The sequence below is a fragment of the Urocitellus parryii genome, chromosome 9 (genome assembly GCF_045843805.1).
Source record: "Urocitellus parryii isolate mUroPar1 chromosome 9, mUroPar1.hap1, whole genome shotgun sequence".
Classification (NCBI taxonomy): Eukaryota; Metazoa; Chordata; class Mammalia; order Rodentia; family Sciuridae; genus Urocitellus; species Urocitellus parryii.
Window position 1 is genome coordinate 26,632,307 of NC_135539.1, and position 15,489 is coordinate 26,647,795.

Here is a 15,489-nt window from a genome sequence, read left to right on the forward strand (position 1 = left end):
AATGTGACACATTTTATGACCAGAAGTCAACCTTTGGAATCAAGGCTTTTAGACAACTAACCTTCAATAGTCACCTCAACTTCAGGGTCCTCACTTGTTTCTGAAGGGACATGTTGAGTAGAATCTTGAAAAAAATAAAATTCTAAAATGACATTCATTATTAAGCATTTTCCATATGTTCCAACATTTTACTGATTTGATATCCAAAAGCAGCCTACAATAAAATGTAACTGGCATTTTAATTCATTTCATATGTTAAAAATATTTGACCCTGTTGGTTATAAATAGGGATAAAAGAAACGAAACTAGAAAAACTCTAAAACTATTAAATAAAACAAAGTTATCTGCATTAATTAAGAACTCAAAAGAAAAAAAAATATTTCTTGGAAGCATAAAATTACAACAAATTCACACTTGTTTTCCTGCTATAACTAGAAAATGCCAGGATAAAAATAAACGCTTCACACTTGAGATTCCATCTCTCCTCTCCTTGTAAGCACCCTATGGGGGTTTGTAACTGTTAAGTAAAACCACAATCCATCTCTTGTGATGGAGACCCCCTCATCTCAAGGAAACGATTGGGGCAGCTGCATACATGGCTAGACCCTTTCACTCTGTGGCAAGGACTTTCAGCGCTAAGTAAGTGTCTCATTGTATTCAGCAAATGTCTGTTGGAATGTTAGTGCCACAAGCTCAGCTATAGGGTGTTTTCAGTAGCTTGCCTTCATTTTGCAGAGGTGAGAGATTAATTGATTTGCCAGAGATTATGATTACTTGTTAGTAAAGGAGTAAAGACCAGAACCCAGGTTCAATACAATTCTGCTAAGAGTAGAATATGATGATAAAAATATCCCCAAAACAAAGTCTTTCAAAGCCTAGCACCTGGGGCAAGTCCCATACCTGTGAGCCCTGCCCTACTGCCTGTAGCCCTGCACCTCGCAGTCTCTGTCCAGGTCGCTGCAGCGGGGAGGCTGCCCTTCCAAAACCACAGTTTTGAGGCAGAGAGAGTATCAAATCACCTCCGACATCAAAACATGGGCTGACTGCCCCCCAAACAACCAGTACAGAGTTTGAAATTAGCACATCAACACTTCTGAGAGAATGGATTCCAATTAGAAACTGTCAGTCTGCGCCTGAATTTGGAAAGACTGGCCTACAGTTCAGAAACTTGAAGTTGTTGTCTCCTTCACTCCAGGAAGGCAAAAGGTCAAATTCTTGATTTTTAAAAATAAACATAAAGCCACAGAACAGATTCCCTTTTTATCTGAGAAAAATAATGCACAATATGACCTGTGATCAGAGCGCTCTGAACCCTTACCAGGCGCCCTCCGTGAGCGACCTATCAGCCTCCTGGAGAACCACTTAGTCTAGCTGCAGGAAGCCATCCCACCTGGCCCCAGCTCACCCCCGAGTCTACAGGTAAAAGCTGCAGCACACTGCAATGCTGAGTCCCCAGTTCCAAGCCAATACAGCCGGGACACTGGTAACGTGGCTCAGGAGGCACTCATGGGTATAAAAATAAGAGACAAACTCCTTCATTAATATATTTATAGTATGTCACCCAACTGTAAACTGTAAAGTATTCAATAGGACATTTTAAAATGAATATTGACACAGCCAGTTCTGATTTTATTTCTAAAACACTTGAAGTTATTTCCCCTTGACAAATTTTTAACATGGCACAGAAAAACCAGAAGAGAACAGCACCACCCCGTGCACACGGGGTGAGAGGAGCGGTACTCACCACAGGGCGGCCAGCCCACCTGCTCTGCTGGCCACACAGAGAGGGAATGGCCGGTCCTAGGTCTCTAAAAAGAAAACTGCTGGCCGGGAAGGCAGACGGCACAATTGTCTTTTTTTTTATCTCCAAGACAGTATTTTAAGGATGGAATCATCTATAAAATACAACATACAACTATAGTAAAATTAAAAATCCTTCCCCTAACCTTCTGCAGGCACCTCCATTTCTGTTCCCTCGTTGCCTTCCGAAGAGTGATGGCTTCCTAAAAAGAAAATAAACAATATGTACTAGACCAACCAAAACCCACACAGAAGAATGAAGAACTAGGTAACAGCACAAGCAATTTAACACATAATGAACACACACAAACCATTCTTAACTCTTAGTAATTATTTCAAACAATGTTCTCTAATTCAGAAAAACATACAACACTTCTACTTGGAAGCTAACTTTTTTGGAAAATACAAACACATAGATGAAGCTAGGGGGCTTAGGGGCTTAACATCACTTGTTCCAGATTGTGCACTGCGATCTCTGGTAGGTGCTGGGGTCTGAGAAGCACAGTGGCTTCGGGTCCCGTGCCCATCTGTCAACAACCCACAACAGCAACAGGAAGACAAACCCAGGAGACCCTGTTCGCTCAAAGACTGAGCGCGGGGCTGGCCTCGCGTGTGCAGCCCTCCACTCACTACCACAGAGGCTAACGAAGCACCTTCCCCACCACCTGACTGTAGTTGCACTTCAGGAAACTCAGAAGTTAAAATTTAAGATACTACCTTGAGTCTCAAAAGCATTCTAATTCAGGTAATATAATCTGCCTGCGTCTAAACACTGGAACATAAACAACAGGTCAGGTTAGGCAGTCACGGTAAACAGGCTCATCCTAGGAAAGAAAGGACCTCAGATGCCAGAGAGCCACGAGGTGAGTGCCCCAGCTCCTGAACACCTATGCCACCAGCAAGGGACAGGTGCTGAAGTACTGCCTTCTAGTGAGGGCAAAAGACACCAGCAAGACGGAGTTGCAGAGGGGGAGAGAGCAAGCCATCCACCTGTCCCATCTACTGGTGACTCAATTCAGTCATGAGCTTACTAAACAAAGGCCTCAGCTAGGAAAACATTCATCTTGATTAACTGTAGCCTCACAATGGCCATGAAGCTGTGTTCTAGGTCAAACTGCTGGGTTTTTTTCTCTGGCTTTAACAAGCCATAATTATCTTGAGGTTCTTTTCTACTTTATCCCGTGAACTTATCTGAACTCACAACTACAGGCAAATCTACACCACTCAGCTATTCCAACTGAATAAAATACCTCTCATACCCACTCCTTCGCTTGGCTTTTACCCTCACGTTTGCGACTTGGGACTCTTAAGTTCTTTGACTGCAAAAGTCAAAGGAAACAAAGAGGTCAAGTCAAAAGGAGGAGAGGCAGTGGAGCAGAGTCCAGGAGTCAAAGGAGAGCATGGGTCAAGAGCGAGGCCGGCCAGGGTGGTGGCTATGTAGACCAGGCCGTGTCCTCTATGCTCTGTTAAATCTTAGACAGTGACACTCACACAACAGAGGACATCTAACAAAGTCAATCTTAAACTCCCAAAGCCCAGACAGACAGAAATAAAAGCCATCACTACAGCCTATGATTGTCAACTTGGGACCACTACACGACAATTCCAAAAAGGCAATTAATAAACCCAGAGATGAGTGATATTTTACAATCCTTTCAAAAACTAAGTATCAGTATGACCTTATCAATATTTACATCACTGACTTTATACAATAACAACCTTATTCTGACTATTCTGATATAAGGTATAAATGTGTACTTTACCTTAAATAGGAAAGTGTGTCATGTACCCATTTCGAGATTCATTACTAGATTCACAAAAGGGAAAATTGGTTTTGAAAAATTGTTGCTTGTGAAGTTCATTTATATGTTTAAAAAAAAAAAAGGCCAAAACATTTTTCCTTTTCCATTTGGAAAAGTAATAATATAGTTATAAATAACAAAACAGTCTGTCCAATATAAAGCAACATCAAATACCAACAGGATATGGGAGAATGGAAGTGAAAAGTTTATACCTTGCAAAGACTTCGAAAGGGGCAGTTTTTCATCGACATCATCAGTTTCAGAAGGGCCTGCTTTGGGGACAAAAATAATACTTCAAAAGTAATCCCCAAAATATATTTTGGGTCACTTTGATGAAAGAGTTTGGTGAGATATGGGAAATAATGGCCTTTTTACAAGTAAAAAAAGGTCAAAAAAAAAAAAAAACTAACAGAAAAAAACTAAATAAAAAAACCCGACTAACACAATGAGCGGTGTTGACATGTGGTCTCAGTGGGTGGGAGGGCATGTCCAGGTGGATTCATGCATAGACAGTCAAGAAAGATTCTGAAATGGCCAGACACATAGGCTGGATGACAATGGTATGTCTGAAGTGGTGGGAATGTTTTTTTTTTTTTAAACAGCAAAATATTCAACACAGTAAACTGTAACTTCCACCCCACATGGATTACAAATGCAGGTTTATCTGGTACATATATTTATTTTTTCTATTATTTATGAAAGATGCAAAACCAAATTGGTATACCTTCCTTGGAATCACAACACGATGGAACTACCAGTGAACTTAAATAACCATTGAAATAAATGAACAACTAACAGGTATTAATTCAGATCCCCCTCTGCCACTCCCCCATCATAAGCACTTCTTCATGAGTGGAAAAGGTTCCTTCCAATTATCAGTAGAAAATACTTTGGAAGCCTTCACAAAACACTACAGAGACTTTGAAGACACATTTCTGTTTATCAACAAGTTTTTTAGTGATCAATTTAAAAGAAACAAAAATTGTATTTTCAATGCTTACTTTTTGGGAATGCCGGCGGGGGTGGGGGGGTACTTGGGATTGAACCTAGGAGGCTCAACCACTGAACCACATCTCCAAACCTTTTTGGTATTATATTTAGAAGCAGGGTCTCACTAAATTGATTAGGGGCTCACTAAGTTGGTGAGGCTGGCTTTGAACTCCTAATCCTCCTGTCTCACCTCCCAAACTGTTGGCACCATCTAGCTCGGCTCAATGTCTATTTCTTTTTTTTAAACATTCTTTAGTTGTAAATGGACAACATCTTTATTTTATTTATTTTTATGTGGCGCTGATGATTCAATGCAGTGCCTCAACACATGCCAGGCAAGCGCTCTACCACTGAGCTACAACCCCAGCCCCCAATTTCCACTTAACATAAAATGTATTCTTTCACTGATGTGTACACAAACCAGCTATGTCTAATTATCATTTGGTAAACATTCTAAGACATCTGAAAGGCTTTATTAATGCACAAAGTTGCATAAAACTTCACATTACAAGCAAAGGACATAGCGTGAAAGAAAAACTACTGTTATGGTGTGGATGTGAGGTGTCTTCCAAAGGCTAGTGTGACAATGCCAGAAGGTTCAAAGGAGAAGTGATTGGGTTGCGAGAGCCTAACAAATCAGTGCATCGATTCTGTGATGGGATTAACTCAATGCGAGCTGAAGGCAGGTAGGCTGTGGTTAGAGGAGGTGATAACTGGGGGTGTAGTCTCTGGGATATTTAAATATTTTGTACTTGGGAATGGAGTCTCTCTCTGTTGTCTGATCATCATGTGAGCTGCTTCATGCTGCCACACTCCACTGCCTCACCACAAGCTCTGAGGAAGGGAGCTGGCTGTCTACGGACTGAGACCTCTGAGACTGTGAGCCCCTAAATAAACTTTTCCTCCTTTACAATTGTTTTTGTCAGGTCTTTTAAGTCACAGGCATGAGAAAGCTGACCAAAACGACTGTGGGGCTGAGAGGGGTACTTCAGGGGTATGGTGTTGCACAGCAGGCACGAGGCCTGGGGAGCCATCTGCAGCACAGCAAGAAATAAAATCTCAACTAAGATCAAGACTCTGAGATCAAACACCACACCCACCCCTTCCTAGTCATGCAACCTGGATACAAAACAGAATTCTCATCAAGAATGATGCTCATGGGGCTGGGGCTCAGTGGCAAGAGTGCTTAACTAGCATGAGTGAGGCACTGGGTTCAATTCCCAGTACCGCATATAAATTAATAAAACAACCTTCCATAGACAACTAAAAAGAAATTGGGACAAAAAAAAAAGAAGAAGAATGAACCAGAGAAATGAAAAGTTGTGCTCGATTTGTGTAAGATGAATCAAAATGCAGTCTGCTATCATGTATAACTAATTAGAACAAATGTTTAAAAAAAAAAAAAGAAGAAGAAGAATGGTGCACCGCCAGGCACAATGGGACCCGCTGTGATCTCAGCAGCCTGGGAGGCTGAGGTAAGAAGATGGCGAGTTCAAAGTCAGCCTCAGCAGATCAGCAAGGCACTGAGCAACGCGGCGAGACCCTGATTCTACACAAGTACAAAGAAGGTGGTCTGGGGATGTGGCTAAAGCGGTAGCACACTTGCCTGGCATGCGCAGTGCACCGGGTTCGATCCTCAGCACCACATAAAAATAAAGATGTTGTGTCCACCGAAAATTAAAAAATAACTATTTTTGAAAAAATTCTCTCTCTCTCTTCTCTCTAAAAAGTCTTGCCGGCCAATACCTACTTCTTCCTTAAAAAAAAAAAAAAAAAACAAGTACAAAGAAGGGCTGGGGATGTGGCTCAGTGGTTAGGCACCTCAATCCCAGGACAAAAGAAAAAAAAGAATGATGGAAACACTTGGGTTGGGGGTGGCAGGGCAGGGAGGCAGGCACAGGCCTGGGTTCCAACTGCAACACAGAAGGTAAGGGGAAAAGAAAAACAAGAGACAACAGTCAAGTGTGGCAAATGACTTCCAAGTACTACTATAGCTCCAGGGCAAGACGTCAGCCATGTGGCTTTCTCCAGATTCTATCCTCAAATTTAGGGGTGGGAGGTGGGAGCCCAGGCCTCCACCTTGGAGCTGGAACCCAGCCCTGCCTTGAGTATTTTTAAGAAGGTCATCCTTAGTCATCAGCATATCTCCTGGGAGTCCCAGCATAGAGCTTTTCTGTCCAACACTGGGGTTTCTAGTTTAATGAATGCATCAGGTTCAGGTAAGCTGTTAAGGCCATCTGTGGATAAGTACAAAGTTTATCTTTATAAATGATCCACATTTTATAAATAATAATTATTTACTGGGTACAGAATTTTCTATATATATATCAATTAGCTTACCTTTATTAGCTAGAGATAAAATATCTATTTCACATTTGTAAGCATTCATCAACTTGCTATATTTTCCACGTAATTACATGCAGACATGTTTATAAAATTATCATAATTAATTTTTTACTTTACTTATTGGATACACGGGGGGGTGCAGTGGTGCATGGCTGTAATTCCAGTGGCTCGGGAGGATGGCAAATTCAAAGCAAGCCTGAGCAACTCAGTGAGACCCTTCAATCTCCAGTACTCCCCCCAAAAAATTATTAATGGTTTGAATATCAATGCAGTGACTTATTTCTTATGTTTTTCCTTTCGTACGTTAAATAATCTCACCCTTTATCCCCACCTTTTTGCTTCAAATTAATATTGCTAAACTAAAGCCAGGCACAGTGGTGCACACCTGCAATCCCAGCAGTTTGGGAAGCTAAGGCGGTAGGATCACAAATTCAAGGACAGCCTGAGCAGCTGAGGGAGACCCCATCTCAAAAGTAAAAAATAACAAGGGATGGGATGTGGCTGAGTGGTAACGTTCCCCTGGGTTCCATCCCAAGTACCCCCACAAAAAGGGAGGGGGCAGGAGATTGCCAAAGTAGGATTTCTGGTTTCGGTGCCCTTCTCCCAGCATACCTTCATAAAAGGTTATACTTTCAAATCCATGCTACTCAGTAGCACCCTTCACTCTTACCCTTGCAAGGCTAGAGGTGCCCACCAACCACCACAGAAATGGAAGCACCCCCAACCCTCATGCTGGAGTGCTGCCTGCAGAACCTGCAGAGAACACAGACATCTCCTAGGGCATTGTGGTGGACAGCAAAGGTTTGCCAAGAAAACACCAACGTGATCCTACAAAAGCACACAGTACAGCAGAGCAGTGACCATGGTAATACTACTCTACTGGTAACAAAAATGAAAACCTTGACAGCACACTGGACAACCACACAATAGCACACACAGGCCAACCACTATGGTAAACTTAAGAGATTAGCAAAAGGATGCACGCACGCACGCACGCACACACATACACTCACACATACACACGGTGGAAATGCACATGCAGGGAAGTCTTCAGGATGCACCATCCTTGGTTTTCAGAACAGTGGCTGAAGAGGAATCAGGAGAAAAGCAGGATGTGGAGCGCCCAGGCTTGGCTCTAGCAACAGGGCTGAATGGTTTCCTCGAGGACGGAGCAGCCCAGACCTCAGCGTCACCAACCTAGGCTGGTGGCCTAGGTGAGCAGGGTTCCACAGCTCACTGAGAGCCAGGACAACCCACGGGAGCGGTACACATATGCACAACGGCCTCGGGCCACCAGCAGGGAGGAGGCCCACCACAGAGCACGCCCAACACTGACCAAAGTTCTACAAAACCCATGATGGGAAACTGATATATATCAAAACCAGAAATGCAAATCTACTGCCGGGCGCAGTGGCACATGCCTGTAATCCGAGTGACTTGGGAGGCTGAGGCAGGAGGATGGCAAGTTTAAGGTCAGCCTCAGCAACTTAGCAAGACACTGTCTCAAAATAAAAAAATAACAAGGACTGGGGATATAGCTTAATGGTTGAGTGCCCTAGATTCAATCTCCAGTACCTAAGAAAAATACAAATCCATAGAGAAAAACGGAAAACTCCCAACTCTCTCTTCATAGTAAGTGACAGAAGGAGACTGAAACCTCAGGACGCAGGGAACCTGGGCCTTCACCCATCCTCACCCGACCTGTCACTGCAGGGAATCCCCACAGCACTGGACTTCGCTGGACTGCATGTCTGCCCCAGCTCACAGGTGGCATCATCAAGACTGCATTCTGGGCACAAATCAAAGTTAGAGCAAGCGCGTTCACACAGATGACATAACAGAAGCCCCCAAGCGAGTGGCGGAACAAGATCTGAAAAATACACAAACATATGGATGTCATTCCTAAGTGACCCACAGGACAAGGAGCAGCCACAGCAAATTAGTTACTTTAATAGGATGAAAATAATGACAAATCAAATTCTGTGGGGCAGCAGTGCCCGTCGGCCGCAGAGCACTGGCCCAGTGGGCCCAGGGTCGGACCAGGCACAGGAAGGGAGTCTGCAGGGCAGCTGAAGCGGGGCTGTGAGGACAATGGTGGCATTAAAAAAAGAGTTTAATCTCTCACCTTAAAAACTAAAATAGAAACAAAATTCACCTGCAGAAGGCAAGAAATACCATCAGCGAAAGTCAAAGCTGCTCCCTAAGGAGAGAAAGAGCGTTAACGAGTTTCTCTGGGCCAAGGACTGAGGTGACACCGTCCAGTGAGCCACGTGAGGACCGTGGAGACCTTTTTTATTTTAACCACTGAGGATGCTCTGGAGCATGTGCGTGGAGGCCAGGAGGTGACCAAACACACCACTGCACAGCCTCAGACTCACGAGACAGGAGCCACTCCAGGTGAGGGCACCACCAACACCGGGCCCGAGTTCGGCACAAAGCTGGAGCTTTACAACGTGGGGGGGGGAGGGGGGGACAAAGAATGTTTTGCCAAACTCTGTGACCTAAAATCTGAATGTCTGGCTGAGCACATAGTGCACATTTAAGCCCAGCTTCCGCACCTTAGCAAGACCCTGTCTCAAGAAACAGAAGGGGCTGTGGATGTGCTCAGCAGGAGGGCTCTTGCCTGGCCTGCTCAAGACCCACAGAGTGAGCCCACGCATCAACCATGATCCCAACACTGCTTCTCGGCCAGGTGGGGCTGTTCAACATTTGCAAACTAACGCACAGGAAAAACCATCGAATCACCTCAACAGACGCAAAAGTCTGTTCACATTTAAGCTTCTTGAAAATCTTAAAATATAAACACCCAAGAACTTTCCCAGCCTGATGAAGCACCGGGGAGGAACTCAGGCGTCAAGCTGAGCCACTTGCTCCTCCAACTGCCAAGATGGGATCAAGCAGATTCCCGCCACTGCTCCCCCCCACTGCTCCAACCCCAGGAGAGGAAAAGGTAAACACACAGAAAAAAGGAGGAATAAAACTGTCCCAAGTCGCAGAGAATGCAAGTATCTACACAAGAAAATCCCAGAGATTTCACCAAAAAGTCACTAAAATAAGTGAAGTTAGCCAGATCACAAGATAGAAAGTATGTAAAAATAAACTGTAAGCACATGCACTAGCAATAAATAGAAGTTAAAATAAAAATTTAAAAAGCACCCTGTATGCTAACACCAAAGCCCATGAAAAGCATAGATCTTACAAACCACGTACAAGATCTGAACACTGAAAACCCCAAGTGCTGACCAAAGGCCAGGAGGAAGAGTCGGACAGCAAGACACAGAGTTACTAGGCTAGAGCCAGACCACTCCAGACTCAGCACAGTCTCCGTCAAGAGGCCCACGGGCTCTGCCAATGAACTCACAGCTGAATGTTTTTAAATTTACATTAAAAAATAGTTGTAAAAAAGAATAATGAAGTTGGAGGATGCTTGTGACCTGATTCCATCCAAGAACCACTGTACACCCAGAACTCAAAAGGCAACGTGACATCAGCAGAGAATGGACAAGTAGATCAGGGTAACAGAATATGCTCTAGAAACTGACAGATGCAAAAAGAACCCAAGGGGAAGACAATTTTTTCAAAAGGTGGTGCCATAAAACACGGGATGTCACTGTGCAAAAATTCACTGAAAAAATGGAAACGCACCTAAATTTAGAAATACAGAATTTTTCGAAACAGAAGAAAATCACTGTCACTTTTAGGTTAGAAAAAGATCTCTTAGATGACACTTAAGCACAATTCATTCAAGGAGAAAAATACCTCAATAAACTGGATTTCACCAATTAAACTACTTGCAAATCACATGACAAAGGGCTTCTATTCAATAACTTCATTATTTAAAAAAAAAAATCCAGGGCTGAGGGTGCAGATGAGTGGTAGAATGCCCCTGGGATCAATCACAAGTACCATTAAAAAAAGGAAATAAAGAAGTCGTCAGAATTCACTCAGTTTACTGCCAATGACAGTAAACTGTTCAGAACTGACTGTTAAGAACAAAATGTAAAGCGGAGGAGCACCTGCCTAGCATGTGTGAGGCTCTGGGTTCAATCCTTAGTACCATTTCAATAAAAAAAGGAAAAGAAAGAAAGAAAAGAAAAACAACGACATTCACTAAGACATGATCTCCCCCTAGCCTGCATACTGAGGGCTGAACTCGGGGGTATTTTACCACTCTAAGCTTCATTCCAGCCCTTTTTATTTTTTGAGAAAGGGTCTCCCTAAATTGCTGAGGCTGGCCTCAAACTCCTAAGCCTCCTGCCTCAGCCTCCCAAGGAGCTGGGATTTCAAGTATGCACCACAGCGCCTGCCACCATGACACAATCTAATACAGGCATACAGATATTCACATACTAAATTTATTCCGAATGCTTTATAAATGCTCCAGAACTAAGATGTATCATTTAAATAAAATACACATATTAGGCAAATACAAAGTAGAACCACAATGGTGAATCGTAACACACCCACTGAAAGTGACCGACACTAACAAGCACCACCCAAGTGCTGGCAAGGACGCGCAGTGACTGTGACTCCATATGCTCCTGACTAGAATGTAAAGCCCACAAAGCACTCTGGAGAAGTCTGGCACCTGCTGAAAATCTTAAAATACCTTCCAGCTACCCAGCTACCCATCCCGAGGAATCTGCTGGAGAGCAGGGAAGGCCGAGCCAAGACCTGAAGCAAAGGTTCCCAGCAGCTGTACTTGTGGTGACTTCGAAGTGGAAAAACCAAATGGCCTCCCAGAGACAAAAGGATGCCAAGCTGGTCCAGGCACATGGCAGTGTGACGTTCCACAGCGCAGTGGCATCTGACCCCACAGCACTGCCCGTGACTCTGGGGAAGGGGCAAGTCCACGCTGTCCCCAGGCCAAGGTGCACCATGTGTTTTGTTTTAAGATGCCATTTGTGTAAATGCTGAGAAAATATAAACTGAATGACAGAAAACGTGGTGGCTGCCTGAGGACGGGAAAGGACAGATTACAGAAGGACACAACAGAAGGACAAAACTCAAGGGGTGATGGACATCTCACTAACTGGTTGCAGTGAGGTGGTTTCTGAGGAGGCTCCTCATAACACCAACAAAAAGTTCACACTTTCAATATTTTCCACACATTTTATAAATATCACTGAAAACAAACTGAGCCCTAACTTTACCACAATTTTTGCTCGTCCACTTAAGAATGTTATTAGCTATTAAATTTTCCTTACAGATTATTTTACAACCCATTTTCTGGCTGTTTTATTCCTGTGATGAATTACAAGTGCATATGCCAATGAAGCACCAATCAATAAAAAAAAAAATTTTTTAAGAAATTTCAGTACAAAATAAACTGATTTTTAACCACTAGTAACATCCAGGAAGCAGAGCTGCGCACAGGCATTACCTTGGACGTTGTACTGATAGTAGTCAGGGTCTTCTGACTCCTCCTTGACCGTCACAGCTGCCATTTCCAGAGAAATGCCTATAAAAGCAAATGACATTCCAGGGCTAACGTCAGGGCGTCAGCCAGACTGCGCACAACACAGATATGACTCAACGATTCTGAAAGAACAAAAGGTTAAGAGACAGCAGGGTAGGAAAGAAAATCAAACCGAAGTTTTAACAATTATTAATATTCTGAGAGTCTTTTCTGTAATTTTTCCCCATGAATTCTTGACTTTGAAATTGAAGAATATTGGTCCACTTACAATTGAGACACTTAATTCAAAGCACATATTTAGGACCAGACCAAAGATTACATATTTCATCATTCCATTAATAGGAATGTCCAAAATAGGCAAAAGAAATCTGTTGCTAAAACCATCAAGCAAGTGTGCCAGGCCTGGTGACACACACCTGTCATCCTGGCAACTCAGCGGGTCGAGGCACCAGGATCACAGTGTCAAGGACAGCCTGGCCAATTTAGCTAGACCCTCAGCAACTTAGAGAGACCTAGTCTCAAAATAAAGAAGACTGACAAAGGGACACAAGGAGCCACGGCAGGCAATCAGGAGCAGTCTCTTGGATGGGAACATGCACTTGGGGACCCCCAGATTTTAACTGTGGTGACGTGTTGGAGTGCACCCAGAAGGACCTAGTCACAGGAGCGCATCCACCCTGCTCAGACTTTACTGGGTTCTCAGAGCAAATGCTGGACAAAAGGAACCATATTCAAACAGGTTCAAGCACTGAGCACTCATTCAAGAAGCCTGTCCTCCAAGGGAACGATGTCACCGCACCCTTCTCCGCTGGGCAGATCCCATCTGGCCTGGGGAGGGGAAACTCCCAGCTCCAGTGCTGGCAACTAACCATGTATGTGGAACCACAGTGTAAAAGTGCCCTGCCCTGCAAAGGCATCTGCCACACAGGAACACAGCAGGGAGCTGGCAGGCCAGAGGAGAAGGGATGAAGGGATGAAGGGATGTGGACTTTCCTCTGGCTCCGAGTCTGCTTGCTGTTTCTGTCAAGCTCACTCCTCCACACACGCCTGCAACACTGCAACAAGCAGGCCCTTCTGGTTGCAAATGCCAGGCCCAGGCCTCCAGGTTTCCACCAATACCCTGGAAACGGTCCATGAGGCCATCGGGGCTAGGGAATGGCTCACAGTGGGACACTTGTGCAGCACGCACCAGGTGTGGATGCAATCCCCAGCACCACAACAATTTTAAAAAAGGCCCCAGGTACCAGTGCCAGGAAGATACACCAACTTAGAAGTCAAAATTAAAGCCAAGCCCAGCGGATGGCACACACACAATGCCGGAGCTTCAGAAGGCTACGGCAGGAGCATAGCAAGTTCAAAGTCAGCCTTGGCAAATAAGTGAGGTTGTGTCTCAAAGTAAAAAATAAAAAGGACTGGATGTATGGTTCAGTGGTTAGGTGCCTCTGGGTTCAATCCCCAGTACCAAAAAGGGGGAGGGGGCAGAACCCAAGGGTGCACTACCACTAAGCCACATCCCCAGCCCTTTTTATATTAAGACTTAGCCTTGCTAAGTTGCTGAGGCTGGCCTTGAACTTTCGATCCTTCTACCTTAGCCTCTGGAGCCACTGGGATTACAGGTGTCTGCCACACCTGGCCTGATGGAATATTAAATATGAAGTTAACTATTTAAGATATTTGTTGAGTGATCTGAAAGCAGAGTAAAAGATCCACAGGCAGGCTCTGCAACACTAAAGACTGAGAAAAAAGTGACAACTGCTTCCCATCACCTGCAAGGGGTCAAACCCAGGAAGGCCACTACTGTGCTAAGACAGGAAGACTGTGCTTTATACAACTGAAGAGTCTGTGCCCACTCACACCCCATGGCAGTCTACTCAGTTTCCTTAATAAGCAAACCTCGTGCATGCACTTTGGTGCTTCCCAGATGCCACGCACGGTGCAGACCACACTGCCAGTGACGATACACTAGGTTTCTAGTGACGATACACTAGGTTTCTAAGTGAAAATTATATTTAAAAGTTGAAGTTGCTTGACTTTGAAATTGAAGAAAATTAGCACAGATGTGGAAAAACAAAACATGGTTCCAACAAAACTGAAATCAAATCAGGAAGAGCTATCATCTAAATAATCAAAAATGCCTTTGCCCTAGAAATGGACCAAGGCAAGAAAGCAGGTAATAATAACATGACAGAGATCAGACTCGGATCTGAAACATGAACTGCAAAACTCAACTCAACCACATGGAAAAAGCCAGAAAAGCAAAGAAGCAGCATACTTACATCTTCATTTCTCTAACATCGTAAATAAAAAAAATTGAACTTTAAGCCTCCACGAAAGGCAGAGCTGTGGGAGTGGAAATGCCAGCATCACAGTCCTAGAAACCCGATGGAGGGTGGGAAGGAGAAGGCATGAGCAAGATGCGTGGAGACAGAAGGTCTTTTAACAGGGAGCTGGTCCTCCACATGCAGAACCAGGAATCCACATGCTCCCTCCACAACCACCACTGATGTACAGTGGATCTCAAGACTTATATAAAAACTAAAATGATAAAACTTCATGAAGGAACAAAGCTTAAGTATTTGTGACCTCAGGCTGGGAAGCATTTTCTGCATACGGCCACAACATAAGCAATGAATGAAAGAAAAACTTGAAAAATAAATTTCATCAAAATGAAACACATTTGAGCCAGGCATGGTGGCAAACAAATGTAATCCCAGCTACTTGGGAGGCTGAGGCAGGAGGATCCGCCCCAGCAACTCAATAAGAACCATCTCAAATTAAAAGCATTTGCCTAGCAACCATGAGACCCGGACGGAGTTCCATCCACATACCATCAAAAAAAAAAAAAAAAATAGAACTACAAAACAATACTTGCAGGGCTGGGGCTGTGGCTCAGAGGCAGAGCTCTTACTTGGTTGGTATGTGTGAGGCATTGGGTTCAATCCTCAGCACCACATATAAATAAATAAATAAATAAATACCTATCAACAACTAAAAAAAAAATTTTTTAAATAAAGGTATTGTGTCCATTAAGAAAAAAAAAAACCACTGAAAGAGTATAAGCATAGTATCTTAAATTAAGCAAGTAAATACCCAAGTTTACAGATAAAAATGGTTCTTTTGCAAGTATAAAAT

General features: G+C 43.7%; 1 protein-coding gene across 10 annotated transcripts in view; it reads right to left on the minus strand.

Moving 5' to 3' along the window:
• Positions 1-15,489, minus strand: part of Gtf2i (general transcription factor IIi) — an 89,766-nt gene that overhangs the window by 35,631 nt on the left and 38,646 nt on the right. For 4 of the 10 annotated variants that reach the window (XM_026396838.2, XM_026396840.2, XM_026396830.2 and 1 more), the window contains exons 9-12: positions 12,322-12,399; positions 3,815-3,874; positions 1,947-2,003; positions 62-124 (exon numbers count right to left, since the gene is read on the minus strand). In XM_026396838.2, coding sequence (XP_026252623.1) covers positions 62-124; positions 1,947-2,003; positions 3,815-3,874; positions 12,322-12,399 — 258 coding nt within the window. The remainder of the gene's footprint in view (positions 1-61; positions 125-1,946; positions 2,004-3,814; positions 3,875-12,321; positions 12,400-15,489) is intronic. The other 6 variants (XM_026396831.2, XM_026396832.2, XM_026396834.2 and 3 more) reach the window with 6 other exon arrangements.